The 26,435-nt window shown below is 35.2% G+C and overlaps 1 protein-coding gene across 22 annotated transcripts in view; it reads left to right on the top strand.

Annotated features, from left to right (window-relative positions):
• Nucleotides 1-26,435, top strand: part of AFDN (afadin, adherens junction formation factor) — a 122,864-nt gene that overhangs the window by 42,352 nt on the left and 54,077 nt on the right. For 18 of the 22 annotated variants that reach the window (XR_003571795.1, XM_027889111.1, XM_027889110.1 and 15 more), the window contains exons 7-15: nucleotides 5,721-5,832; nucleotides 6,239-6,406; nucleotides 7,986-8,030; nucleotides 13,298-13,392; nucleotides 14,153-14,415; nucleotides 16,040-16,109; nucleotides 18,182-18,297; nucleotides 23,033-23,094; nucleotides 23,956-24,161. Coding sequence is in view for 21 of the 22 variants with exons in the window: in XM_027889111.1 (XP_027744912.1) it covers nucleotides 5,721-5,832; nucleotides 6,239-6,406; nucleotides 7,986-8,030; nucleotides 13,298-13,392; nucleotides 14,153-14,415; nucleotides 16,040-16,109; nucleotides 18,182-18,297; nucleotides 23,033-23,094; nucleotides 23,956-24,161 (1,137 nt within the window). In the remaining variant the exon portion in view is untranslated. The remainder of the gene's footprint in view (nucleotides 1-5,720; nucleotides 5,833-6,238; nucleotides 6,407-7,985; nucleotides 8,031-13,297; nucleotides 13,393-14,152; nucleotides 14,416-16,039; nucleotides 16,110-18,181; nucleotides 18,298-23,032; nucleotides 23,095-23,955; nucleotides 24,162-26,435) is intronic. The other 4 variants (XM_027889116.1, XM_027889118.1, XM_027889125.1 and 1 more) reach the window with 1 other exon arrangement.

Raw genomic sequence — 26,435 nt, forward strand, 5'->3', positions numbered from 1 at the left:
TTTCAGAGTTTTTTTGTTTTAAGACCTAAATCTTCCAGTCTTACTAAATTACTCCCTGCTATATATAAAAACATCAATACTGAAATTAACATATTTCTTTACTTGGCAGTGTGGTGTGTGCTTATGATTCATGGATGTATAAACTAATACTTGATCCTGTGGATACATAAATTTGTTCGTAAAACTATTTCTCTGAGCTAAGAGCATCCACCTAGAAGTGGAAGTGCTGAGGCGAGCTCCATTGTAAAAGGTGTATGTTGTATGCTGTTGCCTTAAAGCTTTCAGCAGTAGCTTGCCATCATTACCAATCAGAAAAGATTAAACTTTTAAGTGAAACTTATGCTTGTTTTCAGAATTTAATTATTTTAGGAGTTCCAAATGAATTGTATAGAATTGTTGTTTCTTAGAGGTATGGCTTTAATCAAAAAGTCCCATGGGCAGTACTGATTAAGGGTTACAAATTTCTGACCGTGTTATCTGCTCAAGGAGAATAGTGAGACTTGAAAACATCTGATCCTTGTTTGAGTCCAGTCTTGACTACATTTTTGGCTATGACTTGTCTAATAAACTTGCATTTATTGCTCCTTAAGATGGTGTAAGTATGGGAAAAAGGTTTGTCTCTCATCATACTGATGAGAGACCACCCCTTCTCCAGTGCATAAAGTACTGCTGGTAAGCAGTAAGAAAGCAGTAAGTGCTATTCTCTGCACTTTCTAGCTGCTCTAAAGGATGTGGATATATCTTTGATCTAAAAGTTCCTTTCTGATTTGGTTTTGATGATCTCTTATGACACCTTAGTGTCTGCTGTGCTTCCAGCCTGTAGTGGTATAATTAGCTGGGAATTGGTATGTTGCTCTAATGTTAGGAATAAGGAAACTCTGTGATGGTAGTGATTTTATAGTTTTGTTAACAGTGAACTAATGTTAGTTTTTATTTTTTCAACTGTTTTATCTTCATTCTAGACATATCTTTAATTAAGTTCTGCATATTTTATTCTTGTCTTCATTATCCTGTAATGAGGGTTCCAACTGTGAAAGTTCATTTTACTTACAGTAAAACTTTACATAGGTTTTTATTACAGAGGGAAACAATTTTGTAAGTAATAGGTTCTTTTAATGACACAGTATGTTAAAAATTGATTCTCAGTTTTGACTGCAGAGTATGTGTAGTTTTAATTATGACAATTATCTTCATACTGTGGGTTCTATAAACGATTCTCAGTTGTTGATCTTTTTAGGTAGGTTTCTGAATTGACATTCTAGTTTTTCTGCTGGTTTGAGAGAATCGCAGCAGAGACATTGTGACTGAATTTGGAAGATAGCTTTGCTTCAGTCTGTTTAGTTCAGAATTAGAGGACATCACGATGTATTACAAAATATCTGTGTATGGGGAATTTATTGAACTGATTCCACACTTACCCAGGAAACTATTACAGGTTACTCTTGTTGTAGTGGTAGTGTTCCCTGTTACCTCCTAATATATTCTGATCTTTTTCTCCAGACTATTCTCTATATTAAACATAGAGAATAGTCTGGAGAATGTTGTTTTGATCTTGGGACAGGTTAACAAAGTCTTAGCTGTGAAACAAAGTAAATTTTTTGGAAAGCACTTCTGTAAAATATTTTGTCTTTTCTTAGCAACACATCTTACTTATATAGTAAGTTTCTGTACTGACAGAAATTGTGTGCTTACATTTACATTTGGAGTATGAGTAGTCTTCATTGACTAATAACAGATTTTTTTTTTTTTTATAATGCTAAGTGTAGGAAACCTTTGTTTTGCTCACCATAAGTCATTGGAGCTGGATAAAATCTGCTTGGCCTTTCTCAGTGCCTCTGCTGAAACGGTCTTGGGTTTTAATATGTTAATCCTTGCTTTATACATAAAGTTGAGTATTTTAAATCTGACTTTTAAAACCTGCTTTTTCCCAAATATTTTATGAAGTTGCTTTTCTTGCTTGAAACTTTAAAGTACCCTAGCATTAGTTGGATGTGTCTTTAATCACTGTTCTCTTTTGGAAACTCACACTGCTAGATTAGTCCAGTGGCCATTGGTACTCCTTTTACATGGAAGTCTCAGAGCTGTTCTTCATCCCTAATAGGGCTTTTGCCCTTGTTCCTTTAACATTTACAGTTTTTTGTGGAAGTCAAATCCTGTACTTATGTCTGTTCTTTACATGTGTTGGGTTTAACTGTGTATACTGGAACACATAACTTCAGTTTCCTACTGGTTGGGATTTTTAAATGTTTCTTCTTTGAGTGGCAGATGAAGTGTCTTCAAAGAAGACTTAGGCTCTTAACATTTACTTAACTATTAAGGTGGATTTTAAGTTACAGGACAAGACCACTATAAGGTTGCATAAGTACCTTTAACAAAGTTCACTCACTCCTGAAGTTTCAGGAAAGATGAACATTGTAATAATTTTTTGTAACACCATTGACAAACTTCTGCTGTAAATGTCACTTTCCTGTCAGTTGCTTGCTTTCATACAATGGTTTGCGGTGTATCAGGCTGTGCCTCTGTGCCAGCTTCTAAAGTGCTTTTCTATGTAAGCAAGTAAACACACGTTTGTGCCAGTGTGTGTTTTACTTGTTTCAGTTTGCTTGGTTGGAGTTTCCCTGAGTAATATGGGGTTCACTGCACATCTCTGAAGATGTCAAATTAATTAGACAGTCTCCCAAGCTACCTGTGCACATTCACTTAGGGCATAAGACTTCAGGCGTGCAGCAAACCAGTTAACTCATAAAAATAGTCTTGATTAGACTTCTGGTTTAGCATGCACTTATTTTTTTACTTGAGGGTAAGGCATAAATAACTTTCTGTAATGTCAAGCAAAAAGATGCAGTTCATGGTGAGTAGTTTTTTTGTTTGTTTGTTTTTTTCAAGAAATAGTCATTACAGATGTAAGGCATTAAATATTTTTTTGCAAGATGCATTGAGGGGTTTTTTGCAGGTTGATTTGTTGTTTTCTTGTGTTTTGCTTTGGGTTTTATTTTTTTTTTCATTGGGGCATGTGCAGAGTCTGTGTTCCCAGCTTGTAAGGAAATTTGGAGTAATTGATTATAATAAGCAGATATATTCACATACACTGTAGATATGAGGGTTTTGCTTGGAAAAAAACATTAAAATTACAGAAGAACTTATTAAAGACCTGTTATAACGTTGGATTTTCTTGTGGGAGACTTTTGTTAAGGACAGACCTGATAACTTGATCTGTCTATATTGTTTAACCACGGTATTTGAGAATTATCTTCTCTTTTTTATTCCAGCAAATGCTTTGGAAATTAAGTCTGAAGTTGCTATGGTCTTCATTTACATTTCTCAGCTTGTATTTTCTGCATGTTTCACTGCATTTGAAATTAATAAATTCAGAATTGAATGACTTCATTATAATTTATATATAATCACGAATACACTTACGACAAAGCACAGCGTATTTTTCCTAATTCCCTGTTTTGCATTTGTTTCAGTTCTTAGGTTGTCAGCTGACAACCTGCTTCCAAGATATGTGATCTAAGCTGGTTTTACCCATCTGTATTTCCTGTGCAGTTGCAGAAGTCAGGGAAGTGTCTGTGCCTTATCTCTGCAGTGTGTATGGATGCAAATTCATGAAGGAATATTTAAGTGCATTTGTTTTTAAAATTAAGGCAAATCTCTACCCATGATGAGCCAAAACTCAGTCCTAATATAGACTTATTCCTATGTTTTCCGTTATTCTAAAAGGTAGGAATTTCAGCTTTGTAGGTGACACCGAGGCAGCATTCACCTAAAACACAGATGTTCTCTAAAGAGGCATCACAACAATCAGAAATGTCCTAGCCTGGATAAGCTCAGATAATGGTGTTTTGTTTCTTTCTTTGTGTTAGGTCACATGCTTTAAAGTGAGACATGTCTGTGTTATTGGCTCCTCCTGAGAGAGGAGAGGAATGGGTAACTGGCTGGGAAGATGAAGAGATCAGTGCTTTTGTGACCCCTTCTTCTCTAGCTTGTCTAGTTCACCATTGCTGCCCTTAAGCCCAACACCAAGAACAGATGCTTATCCAAGTTCCATGGCAGAAGTGATATCAGGTTAAATTAGTAGCACCTATGCATTTATATATTATCTGTTCCTCTGATTTCACTGCATTTGGGTTTTCTTTGGTTTACTCCTCAGTCCAGTATTGGTCGGCGCCTGGTACACATGCTGCAGCATGTGTTTCTTGTATTTTAACTATTTACCCTCTGTCTCATGGGCTTTGGAATTTTTAAAAATTGTGGCTTGTTAAATAAGCCTTGAAATACAGTGTTACCCTAATTAGCTAATCAGAATTATCCCGTAGGTATAATTGATTTTAAAATATGAGATGTGAAATAGAGCGGTTTAACAAGATAAGATTTGAATGTAGATGTGTTTCTGTTTCCCTCTGGTTTATACATTTTAATGTTTTTCTCCCTTTATAATATCTTGTCTATTTGAAAATCTAATTAAAGATAATTTAATTAGTCCTATGTTTAACCAGATTTTACATAGAAAATGTTTTAGGGATTACATACTTTTGATCCTAAATGTACTTGTTTCCTGCTTGGAAGAAGATGAAAGGATGTTTGAGGTGGATCTGTGAGAACTTGGTTAACACAGAAATGGGTGTGGAGAGGAGGCAACAAATGAGTGGAAAGCCTCTTGAGGGCTGCAGCGTAGTAGGGTGCTCTAGCCAATAGCTGCATCACTTCCGAAGGTGTTACCTTGGGTCATAGTTCAGAGATGAGAATAATCTGAAGCAGTTTAAAATAGAACTGTCTATGAATTTAAATAACATTGTTAGGATAACAAATGAGGGAGTAAACTACGTTTTATTTTTTGATTCAGCTTTGAAAGATCTGTCTAACTTTAAAGGTACTCATGCACTGTAATACTTCCTGCCATTGTTATTTGTGCTTGATCGCTGCGGGGAGCAGTAATGCATGAAATCACAGGCAGTGCCTCCTTCAGTCAGGCTTCGTGAATCAAGGTTTCCCCCTTCCTCTGCCTTGCAAGGGTATAGCTGTAAAAGGTCTGAACAGTCTGTAGTTCTGTTCCAAAAGCATACTTAGTTTTGTTTCTTCCTTAGAGCTAGACAGCATGAAGCACTCATGTGAAATGCTCCAGTTATACCCTTTATCTCTGTGGAGACCAGGTGAATTTTGGGTAAGACAAGGAGTCAGGAGATATGGCATTGTCTTTGCCAGCTTGTGGTGTCATTTCTGAAGATGCTTGTGTTGCGTTAGCAGAATACCATTAGCAAAATGTAAGGCTGATTCTAGTGTGTGAAATAATAAAGGAAACTTCAGTTTTATAATTGTCATCTCTACAGTTTTGTTTTTTTATTTTTGCCTTGGCTGTTGAATAATTAGAGTAATATTTTTTTACTAGAAGACAGTCTTATTTGCCTTAAATGTAACTTGCTTTTCTTTACTTTTTAAATATATCTGGTGTTCTGGGAGGTGTGATTTAACAGTAGCAAGAGACCAGAAAGGAGAGTTAGAAAAAGTCTTTGAAAGCAAAATACATTCTAAGTTACTGAATTCTTTGGCCTTATCTCTTGTTATAAACAACACATGCAAAAAAAAAAAAAAAAAAAAAAAAAAAAAAAAAAAAAAAAAAAAAAAAAAAAAAAAAAAAAAAAGTAATCAGAGGATATACCCCTGAATACTCTGTTCTAATTATCCACTAACAGCTCTGAAAACTGACAATTCTTTTCTAGGTCATGTTGCCTCCTGGTGCTCAGCACTCTGATGATAAAGGTGCTAAAGAAACTATTCTTGATGATGATGAGTGTCCACTGCAGATATTCAGGGAGTGGCCTAGTGATAAAGGTAGGTCCAAAAAACTTAGAGATGCTTTGTGCCTTGAGTCCTTCCTGTGGACCCCCTGTAAACTGAGAAATTCTAACATACATTTTAGTACTTTTTGCTTTTGGGCACCTTTAATGTGAGGGAGCATTAGAGTTATGTACTATTTCATTATGCACTGTTTGTAATATTACATCTTTAGGAACAGAAAGGCTTTACATTTTATCCTAAAGTTTCTAAATTATCTGCTACAGAGGAGTATGCTACTAATCTTTGTGTACTTACTTCTAAGTTTAGACTATTTTGAAGAAGTGTCAGGAGTTTAGTAATCTGAAAGTAATCCTGTAGAACACTTGCAAATTAATAGATGTTGGTTGTGTTTTTGTTCACTGATAGTGTGACTCAAAGGATGTATAATACTGTGTTTTAGGAATACTAGTCTTTCAGCTGAAAAGGCGGCCTCCTGATTATGTCCCAAAGAAAACCAGGAAAATAACTGAAGGAAAGCCATTAAAGGGGAAGGAAAGAATTGACGGGTCTGGCTACGGCTCTTGTCTTCCTCCTGAGAAACTACCATACCTAGTAGAATTAAGCCCAGGTAAGCATTCTGACTGTCTAAAAATCTAAATTACGTTATTACATGGTCATTTGGATTTTCCAAAAGTAAGCACCAGGATTTTCCATTGTGTGCACAAGGAAGTCTGTGGGCAGTGTGAGTGCCACATCAGTTGTTCTTCTGATGCCAGACCCTGAATTGGACCTGTCTAAAGGTAGAGCTGAATCTTTCTGCAATACCAGATTTTTAGCAGTAAATGTTTGGACTGCAAGAAGAGGAGAAATTATTTAGTAAGACTTTATCTCTATTAGCATGATTGCAAGTATGAAGCTTTCAGTGTTCTAAAAACAAAATAAAAAAATCCTTCAGTCTTCAGCTTTCTTTAGATTTTGGGATTTAAAACTGGATAATAAGTAAAGAGTGTAACATGTCATCTTGTCATTTGGGATGGGAAACCAGAAAAGCACTGCTCAAATCTGATTTGTTTTACGTTCACAAGTACATTGTAGCATACCTGGAATTTGACAGTACCCTGCATGAAAAATAACATTTTCTTAACAGGACAAGAATATGAATTTTTAAATCAAACTTAAATGTTAAACATTTTTCAGCCTATATGAAACCTTCAAATCACTGGCAAGGCTGAGTTTTATTTTGGCATTGTTACAACTCTCTGGGGTGCATTGTAATTTACAGTTAATTTTATGATCTGGGAGCATCCAGGAGAGATTGTATATAGCACAACTGACACAACATACACAACATGTGCTCTTAATTTGTATTGTCATCGTGTTTAAAGATTCCATTTCGATGATTTCGTTATACGCAGCTCTTTTTCCTATTAAGTGTGACTTGAGTACAGTTGAGCATGGGTCACTTGGATTTATTCAATCAAATTTTACAATTTGAAGTATGGTTTACCTTTTGAGAAGCAAGTATGGAAATTGGTGCTAAAACCTTTCATCAGAACTGCAAACAAAAAATTAAATTCATGGTCAAATAGTGTGGGATTTGTTTTTTTTTTTTTTTGTTGTTGGTTGGGTTTTTTAATCCAGATGGAGTTAGCGGTGCACAGAATATACTAAATTTATTATTCTCTTCTATATGGTGAGGTTTGGTTTGTGTATTAATATTTTGGGTTCTCTTAATATTTTGGGTTCTCCTATTTTTGATTTCTTGTGCTCTGAACTCTTACTCTTTGTGGAAAGTAGTATTACAGTGTTGTGCTTGGGCAGTGGAGCAAGACATCCATTAACTGAGGGAGGAAAAACAATCTGGAATGCCACAGGTGTCAGAGCTGTGTACTAAGCCTTCACACATTGCCTGTGGAACTGACCTATTGTTCATGATTTTCTTCTAACAGCTTGTTGTCACTTTTCTAAATAATAAGGATTGTTTCATTCAATAGCTCTGTAGTACTGATGTCTTTATATTCTACACAGTTTCTGAAGTTGAAAGAGTTTAATGCACTTCATCCTTATAAAGTGAATAAGTGTTTTCTGGCTACGGTTTCACCCTTTCCTGTCTTTTCTTTTCTTGCCCTCCTCCGCATGTTCTGCATGGTATCTGTCCTGCTGGTGCTGCCTTCACCTGGGTCCTCTGCATGTGTTTCTAACCCCAGGGAGAAGGAATCACTTTGCCTACTACAACTATCACGCTTATGAAGGTAACGCTCTATTTAATACTGTTCTCTCATTAGTCACTAAAAACTTCACTCACTGTAAATCTTGTTTCATTTTGACAAATGAAAGGCTGTCTTTTTATCTTGGGGGGGTTTTTTCCAGTGGACTGCTTTGGTGAAGTAGTTACCTGTCTTGTCAACGGCCATTTAATTACTTGATCTGTGAACAAGCATCAAATATATCATGAATATGCTATCATCCAAAGAGTTCAATGTTCCAGCTACAATTAACAACTAAGTTTCATAAGGTGGTTTAAAAGCAAGCAGTGTTATGGTAGAAATAAAAAGTTCTTTGATCCATTTGCCTGCAGAATTCATAGTTAAAAAGCATATTGGGTAAATGGCGTAGAACTTAACCATGCTTCCCACTGCTTGACTGCATTGATGCAGTGGATGAAATCTGTGATTTTTGTGTGAAATAGTTTAGACCACTGGTAAAGTGACCTTACTTTTTACTCTGTGGTGTTCCTTAGCACCGTAGCATACTTTGATGTTTCTGCTGCGTGGTTTGTGGTGTTGCCTAACGTAAGTGGTGTATATCAAAGATTTAACCATGTTAGACTGCAGAGTCTTGTTCAGTTTTATCTGTAGTATTTGAAATTGATAACCTAACATACAAATCATTATGCTTCCTTGATTCTCTGTAGAGTTTAGAGTAATGTGCTGATACATCCTGGTTTGGCCAAAGAGACGAGAGTACAAAGCGACTTTCTTCATCATGAAATGTCTTACCAAAGTACCTTTTCCTTTTCTTACCTTTTTTATTCTCAGTTTCCTCATTGGATTTTCTAGACTGCCATAAAAGTACTACAGGTAGTAGTCAGTGTTACTCACCCTTTCTTTCATGGTTGTGGAGTACAGTACTGGGGTTTAAAGAACTCTGTTCAAACCTGTGCTTCTAGTGAGGCATTCAATTCTTTGAATTGAATCCAGACTGCCATTTCATTAACATCATTATTCCAGAGAGCAAAATAGCTTTGTAGAGTGTGCTGAACTAAAAAGCATGGATGGGCTCTCCAGGAACACTTAAAAATTAAGTAGAAAGCTTGAAATTTGGTTGTGTCTCACTGGAAAAGAAAAAAGGCAGTCTCTTAAATCTTAGAAAAAAGAGGTCTTCGTATTCTAGAGTCCAGCGTGTCTCTTTGGAACAAAGCACTTCAGGATATTTGTATTTATTGTAGAAATAACTCCTGTAGAAATGTCCTGTAGAAACGTTGGCTGTTTATATTCTTGCAGAAGAGCCTAGCAGATTCATGCTTTGTGCAATTGTACAAATTCAGTAAGTTTGCTACTGAAGTTAGTCCAGTTTTTCCACTTCTCCACAGCTGCTGATGTTGCTGGTTGTATGACTCTTTCATTGGCTGAAGATTGGATTCTGGATGGTAGAAGATGCACTTCAGTAGCTTGTGGCTCTAAATGTGGCAGTGAGCAACTGTCTCTGTATCCAAGCCATGAAATGAACCGATAAACTGAGATGAATCTGCTAGTAATAAAAATACTGGATAGATTGAAGTGAGATTCGGCAGCGCTTTGAATAGCTAATACTGTCTATATTATCTGTGAATATGGCTGCTGATGAGTTCAGGGATGTTATTAGCTTCAGTTATTCAATCATAATATTTAAAGGCTGAGAAAAATCACAAACCCACATTTTTTTAGGATATGAGTCTCTGAGAACTTACAAGCCTAAAATCAAAATTACAAAGCATTAAAAAAAAAAAAAAAAAAGGCAAAGCCATAAGGCTTTTCTCCTTGCTTTATCGCAAAAGAGCAACCCTGAGCTGTAGAATACATAGCAATGGAAGATGTGGAGGACATGCAGGTATAAGAACTCAGAAAAAAGAATTGCAGGAGGCTAGAAAAGTTTGAAAGCCTTGGCCAGGGTGTTCTCCCAGCCAGCCTTCTTTCTGAGAACAGAACTGCAGTATATATGTGTAACACTTTTACAATTAGTTTGAAAGAGTTTTGTTCTCTATTAGAAGAACAGTTTATAAAATAGTTTTCCATTGGCTTTTTCTGCTGGAAGTGCACATCTTGTCTGAAATTTAATAGCAGAATTATCTCCTGAATTTCACATCTCTTGAACTTATTACAGTTTAAACTCTTAGTACTGAGGAACTTGTGCAGGAAATATGCTTTTCAAATGTAGATTTAACTAATTTTAACTCAGTAGGTGTGAAGTCCATTGTGTGACCATTTTTATTCAGCTTTGGGCTTACTTAGTTTGGTCTGGTTCTAAGCCTATACTGTTTCCTGGCATTGTTTCAGGCATTAGATTAGTGAAATCCATTGAGATTAAGATTTCCAGAGTAGTGTAGGGCTCACCTTATAGTGGTGAAGTAACATGTTTGAAAAATACATCCATGATGGTCAGCCTTATTTTTTTCTGTTGTTAAAAAAAAAATGTATTTGTGTTATGAATCACTGAGTTGATGTGCTTACAAAGTGACTTTTCATTTCACGATACATTCTTTTTGTAAAACTGGTATTTGAAGTATGAGTGTTGACTCGTAACTCCGTAAACCAAGTAATGAAATCTATCCTCCTTAGCTAAGGGCAACCTTCATGGACTGTCATATTTTGGGGAGTAGGGCCTTTGTCACAGGTATGGCAGAATCTGTGTCCTGCTGCAGTGAGTTATGAAGGATACATTCCAAACAACATTTAGACGAGCTTTCAGCTGTTGAAGAACAGGAATTACAACACTTTGCACTGTAGTATAATGCAACCTTCCTTCCCTCTTGCATCTCTCCCCTAGAACAAAAAGGCCTTTCATAGTTTTTTTAGAATTTACAGTAATTATCTTCAAGATTAAGAGACCTTTTACTGTAGAAACTGACTTTTACTGGGTTGAGTATTATATGTTCTAAATAACTTTTGAGTAACTCCTTAAATCTTCATCATTTTTGTGGGAATAAAAAATAGTATTGGTATCTAGTGCTGTTCTAAAACAAGTTTTTTTTCATGTTTACAATGGACACTGCATAGAAAAGAAACAGTGTTAATATGCCTCAGCAGAAAGATTGTGATACTAAAATATATTTCTTACATGAAAGCACATTTTTTGTGACCTACATCTATATTGAGGATATACAGTGGCGCAAGGTAAATGTTAATAGAAACTTGTGGCTTATTAATTAGCCACAAGTGCTGAACTCAGGGATGAGATCAGGAAGTTCTCTTAAATAAACGCTTGAAAACAATAATATTTTATAATGTATCTTGCAGAAATATATAGGAATATTTTAAAGGTGGTGTTTGTTTCTTTTTAAGATGTCAAAAAATGAAAAAGTAGGGGGCATGTTTAGTATGGGGTGAAATCTCTAGACTGCAAAGCTTGTTTTCTAATCTATATATACAGGGCTTAGGAGAAAGTACCATAAGAAATTAAGTACAAAAGCCCTAGATAACTAGCCCTGGCTTTTATGCCACTGACTTTTTTGAAATTCCAGTATTTTTGCTTGTTGAATACAGGTCCCTGTCTCCAAACTGTATCTTGTATCTTTTAGGTGCCAGATTTACCAAGCTAGAATGTGGGTAGGAGGAGGAAATGCTTGACTTTTGGATTCATAAAAAAATGAAGGAAGCTACTCTAAGTTTTGGGGTTAAGCTGTGGAGAGACATAATAAAAATTCATGTAATTCGGTATAAGCAGACAAATGTATTCAATAATCTATTACAGTCTGCTTTTGGTGACATTGAAGGTGCAACTATATAATTTCTGATTTAGCATTGTTAAGTATTAAAAACTGCACATGATTCAAGTTGCTTAAGATACTGCATTATCATTACCTTTTTTGGGGTACAATGATATTAAATGTATGCCTCTCTAGACTCAAATATAAGTTTTTAATAAAAGACTTATCCCTGTACCTTGAAAATGTTTAGAGGAGGGAGTGCTGTTATGATTAATGCTTCTTTTGTGATGGATGACATACTAATGTAATGGCAGTGATTCTGTGTTCAGTAACTGGATATTAGTGTAGTATCAGCACTTCACTTTTGTATTTACGGTACCAGTCTATGGACTATCTGTACCTGGTGTTTTTATGTCATATTAGCATTCCAACAACCCCAGGAGAAGCTTACTACTACTATTTTATGGTTAAATGACTTGCATTCTGATTTTAATAATCAGATCCTGGTAGTAATGCTGGGATTCTGCTACTAGATTTATGGAGGTTTATATTGACTTTCACTTAAAGATGTGAAGATGACTAGTATCCTACCGCAGACAGTGTCACTGTATGTGCCACGGCTTTAATAATATTCTCTAATGCTTTTTGGGGGATGACTTGAAGTCATTGTTCATTTCCGCAGGTAAGACATTCTTTGTCTTGCAGCCTCTCTGTTTTACATCTTTGCTTTGGAGAAGAGATTGTAGAGAAGTCAGAAGTGCCGGTATTACTTCAATAGCTGATAGTATTTAATGCTGTAGGATTTTCTGGGAAGCAGGGAGGATTTATATGTACGCCAAAACCCATTTGTATTAGCCTGTGAAGGTACCAGCTAAAATCACATACACTTTATATCCAGTGTATCTTGTGAAATTTTATTCTACTTGGACAGTATGTGCTTCTGGGGGGAGTAGGAAGATGAACTTTATTTTTTACCTCATTTTCTATGAGATGAAAATATAGGTTTATGAGATGAAAATATAGGTTAATGGGACTACAAAGGTAAGGCCAGAAGTGCTAAAGTGCTATATATTAAGACTAAAGCTGTTGTAAGTAAACGTTATGTAAGATTCTTTTTTAATATTGTTCTAGTTCAGTGTCTGATGAATTGGAAACAATTTGGTATGTGGACCACTTGGCAATAGATAATGCTGATAATCTGTACTTCAGTAAGATCAGAATATTCTATTACTACAGAGATCTGCAGCTATTTTATTTTCCCAATCTTTAAACCCATTCTGGTATACCCCTGTAAAATCTTAGCATTTAACAAAAATTGTACTGTTCAAACTACTAGGAAATAGAGAAGGTTTTTCAAAGTATGTTCAGAATAGTAGTTCTTGATTACTTTGTTCTTTGTGTTTGTAGAAAACAGCTGCTCCAAGTAGGCTCTGTCTACTTTCAGTGTTCTTGCATTACAATGAACAACTAAGTTCCCAACAAATCTTGAAAGGATGTCACTCAGTTTTTTTGTGAACATTGCTATTCTGAATTAAATTACAAAAATGTAGAAATATTGTGTGAATATTTAAACTTTAATAACTTGCAAATTAATATTTATTACTTGCTGTACAGATGGTTCTGACTCCAGAGATAAACCAAAGCTCTATCGTCTACAATTAAGTGTCACTGAAGTTGGAACTGAAAAATTTGATGACAATTCCATTCAGGTATGGAAAAAAGTAGACTCAGATGACATTATTGATCTGATCTCTAGTGTGTTATGTGTAATTGTGGTAACTAGTAAAATATGCTATAAATACCCTTCAAAGCTAAAAGGGAAAAATATTATTGCAGTTTCATAATAATGGTCATAAGTATCTGAATTTATTTCCTTTCTTGTGTTAACAGAAGTGTTTTATTATTTTAAGTAAGGTCTTTATCATTTAAGCATTTAATTATTCGAAGTGAGGTTTTCTGTTTCGTAACTGGATCAAATGGTGCATATCAGTGTTATTATTGTAGTTGCTTAATGGCTTTCAAGTCCTACTCTCAATCCCTTTGAGGTAGAATTTCTTCAGTGTATAAAACATGCATATTTGTGTGAAGCTCATGCCAGATAGTCTCTTATAGCACCCTGGGTCCATGTCAGTGCAGTTAATTGACTTGCAATCTCACAATTGCATTGTGAGATTTCACATCAAAACAGCAAGTGGAAGAAAACGGTCTGAACAGTATATGACTAAAAAGGTAAAAAACTTTCTGTTGAGGGATTTCTGCTGTGCATGTTAGTTAAATGTGTGTTTCATTATTCTTCTTGCAATGAAAAATGAAGTGAAACTCACTGATGGTAGTACCACTCATCTGTGTTAAAGTCATAAGCAACCAAAGTTAAATTACTAGCCTGTAAGTAGGGTAAGCTGCAGCTTTATTTTAATTTCTGCTGCAGTATAATTTTATTTATTCTGTGTTAATTAATTCTGTTCCCAGTTATTTGGTCCAGGAATTCAGCCTCATCACTGTGACCTCACTAATATGGATGGAGTTGTTACTGTAACCCCAAGAAGCATTGATGCTGAAACCTATGTGGAAGGTCAGCGTATTTCAGAAACTACCATGCTACAAAGTGGAATGAAGGTTCAGTTTGGGTCATCTCATGTATTTAAGTTTGTGGATCCTACTCAGGACCATATTATTTCCAAAAGACCTACTGATGCAAGTCTTATGGTCAAGGGTCCAAGACACAAAACTGGGTGAGTAAAATTTATTTTCTTCCTGCTGAAGTGAGGAGGTGAGCCTTGGAAAAAAATAGAGAATGAGTGCATTATAAATGGCCTGTGACTAGAGTAGGACTTAAAAGCAACTACTCAGAACTAATTTAAGGTGTTAAATATATAATTTTAATACTTGAGCTCCACCTTGTGATTTTATTTAGGATTAGCAAGTGTCTTTTTCATTATGGAGTATTCGAACAAGTTTTCCTCGTGCTCACTGCTGTTCCTCATGTTAAGTACTTTATTGTATTTCTCAATTCATCCAACCTTTGGGATAAGTAAAGAATTTGCTGAGTGTTTTCAGAGAGTCTGGTTTTTGTTTTTTATCAGATAAGTTTTAAAATTCCACTAGAAGGCTCTGGAAATGAAGTAGTCACAAAGTGAAATTGTTAAGATAGGGAACTAAATGTCTTAATATAGCAGCCTCTTTTTACAGTGTAATTACTTATGTTCTAGTTCCTGTGTTGCAAGGACTAACAGTCTGGAAGTCAACCCTGTTGTTTCTCTGTATATTCATATTTTTGATAGGTGCGTAATAAAAATACTGATTGTAGATTTAGTGACTTGTAGGGGTTCAGGTGTTTTCTTCAATGGCTACAGAAATAATTAGAAGAAACAACCTTAAAATGATTTTGTTTAGCAGGGAAAAAAACCAACATAGCTCCCATCTTCTCTGGGTCCAAATGAGACTACTACTGCTGCTATACTTATTATTATATAATGTGGTTTAGAAAAGAAACAAATTGGAGATGAGTGAGAGAAAGATATCTAGGAAAAGAAGCTTATCTGCGAGTTATTATGGGTGTACCTTTTAACCATTATTATTTTTTCTCCACTTAATTTTCACGTGGAAGGATATGGTATGCTTGTGGTAGGACCTGTCTGCAGGAGGACCTCCAGCCATTTAGCTGTCCTGTAATATTCCTACTTAAATCCTGAGTTCATCATGGACTTAGCCTGCAGATCAATAAATAAATGGTCTTGCAGATTTTCATAGTCAACTGCAAAGCACTGTATTACTGCAGAGCTCTATCTGGACAGTAAAATCTATGGCAAAAGGATATTGCAGCTTGAACAACTAAATACTTTTTAAAATCTTTAGAATAAATGTAATAACATGCATTACTATGATTTATGAATTATTTACGTCATCAGGAATGTTGTACACTTAGTACTGAAGAATTGAGCAGAACATTGTTGTAAGTCTATTGTAGGGAATACAATGCCATGAACATATTTTATATGTATTTATGTGTATTTGTATTTTCTCACTTGATACTCTCAGGCACATGGTGTGACTCTTGGGGGTGGTCCTGTGCAGGGCCAGGGGTTGGAATCAGTGGTCCTTGTGGGTCCCTTCCAACTCAGCATATTCTGTGAAATTAGCTAAGAATCTGTTTTTCCAAATTAAATGACCTGTGTAAATATTTTTTAGGTTTTAGTAATCTAAAGAATTGATACAGTATTAAACAAGAAACAGAGTAGCTAAAATCAGTAAATTAAAATTCAAGGGTTTTACCACGAGTCCAGTTAATATTAACTTTTTTTAAGTGTTTAACAGTATCATTTCTAAAATGTACTTTAAATGTTATCTTACTTTTAGAGCTGTACAGGAAACCACATTTGATCTGGAGGGAGATGTTCACAGTGGAACAGCACTACCAGCGAGCAAGGTATTACATGGCTAAATAAGTAATAAATAATAACATATATAGGTTAAATCAAAATGACAACATCTGTAGTACTTTGGGAAGTGTGGCCAATTCATCAGTCTCCCCAGCTGTTTTCTTTTGTGGATGGGCTCAGGTATCGTGTGCATTATTTTTTTTGTTTGGAGGCTTTTTTCCACAAAATTCTTTTGTTTAAATTTGTATTGATATTTGGCTCGCATTCCCTGTCAAGAATAGTAACATTTTTTAGAAAGAGAAATTTTTTTGAGCGCGAAATAGTTTCTCCCCAAACTGACACGTGCAAGTAGAGATTCATATTAAAACTGATACATCATTACCTTGTGTGTGTAGCATATGGCTGTTGTCATCTGTGATTGGGTAAATAAATGTTTTATATAAAATGTGAAAGGGTGTTCAATTTTACTGTAAGTAGGGTTTTAAAATTTAATGGATGTGACTTTAGAGTTCATTAGAGCTCCTGTACACACACTGCCTAAACAAACTGTCTCTGCAGTCATAATTATAAACATTTTATGAGGTGATAATATTTTCTTGCTTGCTTTCTGCACTGTATGTTAATAAATTTTGTGCCAGAATTGCATTTTATGAGAGCAGAGTAAAATGACACAGTGGTTAATGCCTTGCTATGCCTCAGTTGAAATGAGAGTGAATTATTTCAGCAGTGTGAAATGTAGTAATCCTCACAGATATGCATTTCCTTTTATGTTTTATTACTACTATCATAAAATTGAAATACCTGTAAATATTTAGCAATATTAATGTGTCAGTGTAGGTATTAAAAATACTCTGATAGCTTTTGAATATATTTGTTAGTTTTTTTTCTTTCGATTCAGTTTCTCTACTTTCTTTGTAGCTTTGTGATAATGCTTTCTTTTATCTTGTGTGTGTTCTTTACTCACTCTGTTAGGAGTTTATTTAGTGACATTTCAGAAGAACAGAAACATTGTAAACTAACAAAATGTCTTAAAACTCAGAGTAAGAGTTTCTGATATGACTTCATACCTTTTTCACACTCATTAGAAAAATACTAGTGGACCTAGGGGTTATTGGGAAAATTTATTTTCTTTCCTAGTTGTACTTTTTGAGAATGTGTATGACATCTTGTTAAATCACTGATGAATCACTCATTTTCTAACAGTTGGTCTCTTCTAAGTTTGCTTTTCCATTTGGAAAAGGGATAACATAACTTTAATGAAAGTTCTTTGAGAAATGTGGTGAAGAGTGATTCTGTGATTGACATGTCAGTAATGAAAATAAAATATTTTGCTAAAACTCTTGTTTTGAGATGCACTTTTTAGTAGATTTTCTTATGTCAAAGCAAATTATTTAGTCCTAGAAACTTCTTATGAAGTGTTGAAACACTTCTTATTTTACTGATGCCTTGTTTTCAACTCTGTACTGAAAATAATTGTTATGTATTTTGCTGCTAAAAACAGCATGTTTGTCCCCTTCCTGGTAGAGTTTAATGTAATTGGAATTTAAAAGTTAAAAGCTTCCTATTCAGGATTATGGGACTCCGAAAGAAAACAAATCAAATGGTACATAAAAAAATAACATCGTTTCAATTGCCACTTCTTATCTTGGAAAACTGTGTACTGTCTAGCAGATCCAACTTTCCTTAAGATCAGGATAAATTATGTTATGGATCAGTAGTGTGAGCACTTGGAACTATTGCAGAATCAGGGTTGGGGAGCATGGACAGTTTTAAATCAGTAAATATGTTTAACTTTGCCTCTTACCTAAAATTTTCATTACCAACTCATTCTTAGTTTGTATGGATAGCTGTGCAACTTTTAAAGATGTTTGAAAGTTGCATTGTAAGTTCTTGCAGTGCATTAACAAAGAGCTGCCTCTCTCTGACCATTGTGGTCTGTTGAATTGCAAGCAGTGCTGCTTTGTGGCAGAAACACCTGCTGAGCTGCCGGTCTCTGTGCCATACCCCTCTCTTCTGTCCTCCCATCTCTTTTCAAGCCTCAAATTGACACTTCATTTTAGTAATGCCAAGCTAATCCAGTGTTTGCATGCTAAGCACCTGTCCTGCTGTTTTGAATTAGAGCACCAGCAGGCTTGATGGCGACAGGACATCATCAGCATCCAGCACAGCTGAACGAGGAATGGTGAAGCCGATGATTAGGATAGAACAGCAAGATTACCGCAGACAGGAAAGCAGGTAGGAAATGTGTAACCCATTACTTATAATTGAAAAAACTGGAGTTGTTGTTCGAGTAGATCAAGCATCATAAGAGTAGAGGTGTGTTAAAGTATTTTAAACAGTCTGGTTTTCCCTGTGGAGAATGATGTTTCCTTTGAGATCTTGTTCCAAATAAACCTCAGGATTAACAACCAAAGCAAAAAAACTTCAGAATACTTAACATAATACTGAAGCAAAGGATTAATTTTTTTTATTTGCAGTTCTCTTTGTGAAGTCAGGCTGACAGTTGTATCACATCATTGTTGGTTTGTGGTTAGGCATGTCATGTGAAGTGTCTTCAATAACAGAAGTACAATTATTTGAAATTTTCATTTGCCAGTGGCAAGATGATGTGATTTCCTCTTGAGAGTGAAATAACCAGGTCATTCCTATTTCTTTTATAGTGTTGTTAGCAGGTGCAGATTCTGTCCTTTAAGATACCTAAAACCTGAGGGGACAGGGTAGTGAGCAATGTGCTCTAGTTGACCCCATTTTGAGCAGAGAAATTGGACCAGACGATCTCTAGAGTTCCTATCACACCTCAATGAATCAGTGATTATGTGAACAGAATTTTTTTCAAATCTTTGGAAAAATACAGAATTGTATTGCTGTCTACATAAATCAGCTTTTAAATTTAGATGAACAGCTATGATAAATGGATGAAAGGTAAGGTAAATGTGCTGCAGGGATAAAACATGCACTGATTCGAGTTGTAATGCATGTAGTATGAAGCTTTTAGTACTCTTAGATGGATTTATTATTCTCTAGACAGAAAACAGAGTTTAGAGATGTGAGTAGTAGAAAAAAATGCAATCAAAAAAGAGCAGAAAATTGTGCTTCTGCCTGAACTTGAATGTTCAAGTGTTTTATAGCAAGAAAATCTTTTAAATACCTCCAGTGAGGTTACAGTGGAATATAACTCATCTCTATTCTGCAGTCTCTTGGTAGAGTATTTGGGCATTTTGAGATTCCTTTTCAGAATTGCTTTTATTTAGATTACTGAAGATTAAACTCCTCCTTATTGAATTACTAGTATTTTAGCTGTAATTTTCCACTTTCATAAAAGATGACCAAAACCTATTTCTGAACTTTTTATAGCCTTTCAGAAGTTCTTGAGGCTGCTGCTGTTAGTATTTCTTGATCTGTATATGTTTGTGAAGATTATTGAATTTCTATAAGAAGGATTATCTTGTGCTATAGTTCTTTATTTCAGAAACACAGAGCCATCTGTGAGCTGCATTTTGGCTTTTTTTTGTTGTATTTTTAAAAACTTTTTAAAGTCCTTCTGAAGAGAGTACTCATTGCAAGTCTTTACAGGGTTTTTTCACATTGGTTCCTTTGTGCACGATGTGTTTTTACAGAGGCATCTAGATCATACCTGAATTTGTGATAACTACAACCACAGAAATCTTTATTGATACTTTATTTCTGTATATATCTTACATGTCTATAGTATGTGTTGTGTAATCTCAGTGTTATTTATCTAAACACAGCATTTGTCATATGCTCTCTCTCAGATACATTCACTGTTTTGAGATTAAAAAATTAGCAGAGTGCCAGATTAGGCAGTGTGTTGCTCAAGTACACCGAATTATTCCCTTTTGTGGATGTATTTTGTGGATCTTTAATTAGGTTTCCTCTAGGATACTCCGGTCTCGTTTTGTGAACTGTAAGGATAGTAATCATGAACTGCTGTATTAGTTTAAAAAACAAAAAAAAAAATCTTCACTGAGCAGTTGCAGGTTCTTGTTACTGTGCAACTAATCCACTCCATATTACCCCTTGTGTCTACTTTCTGTGTTTTCATCACTTCTGTTCAAAGGTGAATAATTTAAGACAGATAAGAGTTTTTCCTTACAACTCAATGAATGAGTTGAAGGCCAAAGATTAGAACCTGGCTACTGTGGTTTTTTCATTTCTAGAAAGAAAAATAATTGAGAACCCAAAGCATAACTCCAGTTTACTTGTTGGGTGTAGTTGTTCTGATTGAAATATGATTCTTGGAAATAAAATATAATGACTGTTTAGTTAAAGATTGCAGTCATACACACTCATTAGATAACTGATTACAATTAGCATGGGCAAGCATGTAATAAAAATCAGAAAAGACTATCTTTTGCCTTGGATACCTTTCAAGAGTTCTTAAAGATGTGATTGGTTGGAAATAAGAATAGTGATAGATAAGTGGTGTTAATTAAATGCAGACACTCACCTGAATCCTACTTTTAACATGCTTTACAAAATTTATACATAGCTAGTCAGCTGGCTGAAACAATCACATATGGATATTTTCATTTTTATGCAGTTTATCAGAGACAATATAGGAGAATACAGAAATACCTAGAGAATATACTAATGTCTTTAATACAATTTTAAATTATAGCATTACCTGATACTATACTAGGCAAACACTAATCAATATTTTATGGTCCTCCCAGACATAACCTAACTACACTTTCAGACTGGTTTAGCTCAAAGAATTTCATCATCATAGAGAGGCTTTATCTCTAAAACCAATAGCACAAAGAGAACATATCCTTAAAATGTATCCAATAACAAAGCAGGTTGGGCAGCTGCTATCGTATCAGAAGCACAGAGGATTATTTTAGCTTAGATTTCTAATTTGCAAAGCTAATTACCATTTCTTTTATGTATGCTTAGGGGAAGGCAGAAGATGGTACAGGGGATAGGAACTAGATGATCTTCAAGGTCCCCTTCCAAACCAAACCATTTTATGATTCTGTGATTAGCTGAAGGGGATTCCTATTAAGTTAGTTAAATGATTGAGTTACTGTATCTGTTCCTAGACAACTAATTTACAGGTAAAACTAAAATAACATTTTTAAAGAGTACTTCATATTAACTTGTCTATAAAAGCCAATTTCCAAATTTTTGTAAGCAATCTTTCACTAGTCATATCAGCTCTCATCACTTGTGACATTGTCTCTCACTGGCTGTGAATCCTGTTCCTTCATTTGTGCTGAAAGAGATCAATATAATATTGTTCTAAAGAAAATAAAATAAATACTTCAGCTGCAATCTGTCACTGGTTTACTAGCCAGTTTGATAAAATATTTCTATGCCTTATTACCGTTCCTTTAATGACAGATTTGAAATTTCTCTGGAGTTGTCACTATAGTTCTAGTTTATAATGCTGTGTATTAGTTATTATTCTATGGAAGTAATTAAGTTTTCAGTGAAGATGATGCACTTTTGACAGTATGAAGATAGTGAGAAATTAGTTCATTTAAAATTTATAGCATAAAAAGAGATGAATTACGACTTATACACCAGATGAGTGCTTTTCATAGAGCATGTTGTCATGTTAGAAATGTAACTAAACTGGCAGAAATTTGTGTACATATTGCCCTGCTGTGCTGTCTGTTCCTTGACTTTCAGCTCCTCAGAACTTGGATTTGCTTAATATAGGCATTATCTAGATGGCATAACGGAGTTCTTTCTGATTCAATATGCTAAAATTTAATTTTAGATCTTTTGATATCAACTGTCAAAATTATATTGTCTTTTTTCTTTTAAAAATAAAGGAGATAGCTCAATAAAGGCTTTCAACATCGTATCTCTGCTTTGTGGCATAACTAATAATACTCAGGAGAATGAGGTTTATATAATTACATTACATTAATTTCTTTATCAGAGTTGCTGGGGAAAGTATTTGAAAGCTACCTATTGTGTTACATGTGCTTAAAAACGATTATTGCATGAAGATAATGTTAAGCTGCTTTTACTTATTTCCAAAAAAAATAGGTGCAGAGAACAGCTCATTTAATGCTTTTCTTAAGGGAGGAATGATAAGTTAGATATTAGGAAAAGGTTCTTCACCCAAAGAGGGATTGGGCACTGAAACAGGCTCCCCAGGGAAGTGGTCACAGCACCAAGCCTGGCAGAGCTCAAGAAGCATTTGGATGATACTTTCAGGCACATGGTGTGACTCTTGGGGTTGTCCTGTGCAGGGGCAGGAGTTGATCTTCAATGATCCTTGTGAGTTCCCTTCCAAGTCAGGATGTTCAGTGATTCTGTGAAATACGTGATTGTGTGAAAAGTGCTTCACCTTTTGCAGACCCTAGAAAAATCAAGTTTTTGTTCAGTTTTCTACTCTGTGGTTTCTCTGATGGGTAGTGGTAAGAACTAACACTACAGTCAATTACAGTGAGGGTGTAATTCTGGGGCTTGTGCAATGACTGCTCTTTCTTACTGTAGTGTAGCAACAGCCAGGTGAGGCTAGGGGCTAGATTTGGTCTTCTTTTCCTCCTTACCAGAAAAATGTACAAATAGGTTGACCAAGTTCTCATCAGTTTTGAGGGCATTAAAGGCAGCAAAGTACATTTGTTGTAACCAAGCTGATGTTCCAGGCAAAGCTGCATTCACTTCTTTTCATGTGTCCATGAATAATTTGTTATTTGAATCCTGTCAATAGCAGGTGGCAAACTGATCCCGTAAGTCTGCTGTGCAGTGCAGAAGAGGGTGTTCATTAATATCACAGACTCGACAGATCAAGTTTGGATTTTGATCTATTGTGTTGCTGTCAAATACAGCTTGAATAGATTCTGGAGGAAAAGTAAAAAAAGGATTATTTTGTGGAAGGATGTTGTGTCAACATTTGGAACCAGTGTATTTGGAGAAATCTGTTATTTTACAGTGGAATTCATATAATCCATGTGGATTGTTTGTTTTGATTGTTCTCATCTTTCTTTAGATCTCAGGACACCCATGGACCAGAACTGATACTGCCTGCCAGTATTGAATTCAGGGAAAGCTGTGAGTAAATTGTGAAGTTACAACACTACCATGTTGATGCCTTTTTCTGTACTGTAATATTTCAGTCAGTTTGAAGGTAATTTAAGTAAACATTGACAAAAATAATGTCTGCACAGGTGATAGACAATCTAGATAGACAACTAGATCAAACAATCTAATTTGTTTTATTGGGAGGGTGAACAGATACTTCAGATATTGAGGCAGGTTCATGCGTATCTAATTCTAATTGCATTTCAACTCTTTATCTTCAGATACCGAAATAAAATGTGAAAAAAATTCTAATCCTATCTCCTCAACAGTATTCATTTTCTTCTGTACAGCTCTCTATGCCTTGGATAATAGATTTTGTCTTGGTCAAAATCCATTTTATATTAAATCTGATTAAGTTAACATTTTCATTTAGAATTTCATTTTTATTATTTTACCTTGGCCCAGGTTTTCAAGGCCTCTGCTCTGGTAGAAAAATATCACAGCAGCGATTGCTCAGACTCCAAATATTTGAAACTAAATAGATCTGTGAGCAAACAAATACTGATTTTTTTTTTTTTTTGTATGGAAGCTTTGTAGGATTAAAATGTACAAGAGAAATCTTGCATTTTCCTCTTCCCTTGAAGATGCAAATTTTCAGCAAAGAGATAGGAAATAGGACAGAAATGTTTGATCAGATTTTCTAGCTTTCTATACAAGTGTGTTATTAATATGCCTAATTAACTGTAGGACATAATAGACAATTAAGAGTTCAAATTCATATGTCTTCTCCCCCCCCTCCCCCCAAACCATCTATACCTTAAGTTATGAAAATATTTTATTTCATTTTCTTTCTGTCTTTGGCTTTATTTTGGTTTTTTCCTCTTTCTACAGCTGAAGATGCCTTCTTATCTGCCATTATAAATTACACAAATAGCTCGACAGTTCATTTTAAGCTGTCACCTACGTACGTGTTGTATATGACATGTCGGTATGTATTGTCCAGCCAGTACAGACCTGACATCACTCCTGCTGAGCGTACTCACAAAGTCATTGCAATAGTCAACAAGATGGTGAACATGATGGAAGGAGTGATACAGGTGAGTTACTCTGCAAAAATATGTCGAGGGAATTACATACATGTTGTTGGTAATCTAGCAAACTACTTAGTCTTTTGCTTAGTCTGATCCTGAACAATAGTGGGTTAAACTTTAATACCTACATTGATTGCCCATATGGAGGTTTACTTTTATGTCAGTGAATAATGTCAGTGGTAAGAAACTCTCTCCTGAGCAATGTGGGAAGTTAGGGAGTGGCTGTTGCTCTGAAGATTTGTTCCCTGACAAGAGGTGAATCTTCCCGAGAAGGTAAGATCTTTGCAAACATTTCTGGCTGTGAACCCTTGTAGAACAAGTTGGATGGGCCTATTAAAGAATACTGTATAAGTAGCAGTAGTTTGCACTGATTGATGCTTGAAGTGAACATGTTAAAAAGAGTCATGATTTTTTAGTTTTGATCCAGTTACTTTCACAGCTTTTGTAACCACTGAATTGGCAATGAAGACTTGGACTTCTTGAACCAAGCTGACACAATTGGTTTATAAAGAGAAATACAAGTTCTCAAATGTTCCAACATTTTATGTGTAGTCTAATGTTATTGCTACTATATGTGCAAGATTTCTACAGAAGCACAGGGTGAGTTCTCTTTAGTGTAGAAATGCAGGATAAGATCCGTTGGGTTGTCTGAGAAGTTAGACAATACCTTGCATTGTGTAACTTGATAAAATGGTCATTTCCTCAAAAAGGAGTTAGTTTGGGTATCTTCAATAATTAATTATTGTAACTTCTTTGCAGGTTTTGCTCAGAGGAGAAATTGAAATATATTTTTATATTTATTCAAACAGGTGTATTTGTTGCAAATAGTACTGTCAGAGTAGCATATATAGAGCAAGGACGCTGCTGCACTAAGCACTGTAAGAGCATAACGAGTGCGTCAGTCCTGCCTTAGAGAATTTACAATGCAAGTGTTACACAACTGTTTGATTAGGGGAGAATAGGAAAGTAAACAACAGGAGTGGCATGAAAGTCATAGCAAACCAAAACTGTTCAACTTTTTTTCTCATTTTGTAAAGATTGAGTTGAGTTTTCAAGCAGGGGGAATGTCATCGTTAGACAAGTCGGTAGACTTACACAACAGACTTGCACCTTTCACAAGAAAGAATGGGAGACAATGCTAGTGTTGAGGACATTTTGCAATAAGAAAATAAAGATTAGTCTTTTGTGTACATTCCAAAGGTGATTTGAAGGTGGAGGGTAGTTGGAATCTGAATTGAAGAACTAGTATGTTGCTTTGAATCTTGATGTCCCAGTGGATATTAGATAAAATTGAAATGGTATAAGAAATGAAAAATTCAGGTTCTTTTATGAAAAAAAAAAAAAAGAAAATCTGGTTTTGGAAGAGGGGAGACTGACTGTAGCGGAGAACATGAACTGGAAAGAGCCTGCACATAAGCAGTTCAGCTGGGAGAATGGAAACTAAACAGAGAAAGGATAGGCTTTAAATATGAACTAGAAGTTACACTTCTTAATAAAAAAAAATTGCTCAGTCTATACTAGTAACAATGACCCAAAAAAGACTTTGAGTGACAGAGGTTGGTACAGTGGGAAAGCAGAGATAAAGTTCTCCATTCTTTGTGTTGAATGACTAACCATATAGCTGCCAGAAGATACTAGAGGGTTGGACACAAATATCAGTTCAATCTGAAAACAAAGCTAGAATGTAGGTTATCCTCTGAAAACATTCATTTACATAATTGAGAAGGGCTTCCCAAATCATGTGCGGCTTTGTGGTTGTTTTTCAAGCAACTGTATTTTCTATAATCCTGCTAATACTATTACAAAACTGTTAAAACCAAGTGTTTGTCTGGACTGTCCTTTGTGAAAAGCCATTTCTACAGCCTTGTAACTCCACAGTTACAATCTAATCTCCAACCTAAATTTTAAGGAACACATCAACAAGGAAATGGTAGCTGTATTTATGGTTTGGGAAAGATGTTACCTAGTTGCAAGAAATAAACCAAAAAGAGTCAGAGGTTAAATAAAAATTATGTGGAAGTTCTTTCAAATGTCATGCTGAAGAAGGTGGAGGAAAGAGAGAAAATCACAAGGGGGACAAAAGAGTAAAACTTCAGTGAATTTCAGGGTTAATGGGCTGGAGGCAAAGAAATGCATTGCTTATAATGAACAGGAAAATGTCTGTAGCTTGGACCTTAGTGGACTATAAACAGTATGAGCTAAGCTAGGTCAAAGTACTTCATCTAAGGTGTAAAATAAGTTATATTGATGGCCATCACAGTTAAATTATCATGTAATAAG

This window comes from Empidonax traillii, unplaced genomic scaffold, assembly GCF_003031625.1.
Source record: "Empidonax traillii isolate 1590-97213 ecotype Southwest subspecies unplaced genomic scaffold, ASM303162v1 scaffold254:size1037790, whole genome shotgun sequence".
NCBI lineage: Eukaryota > Metazoa > Chordata > Aves > Passeriformes > Tyrannidae > Empidonax > Empidonax traillii.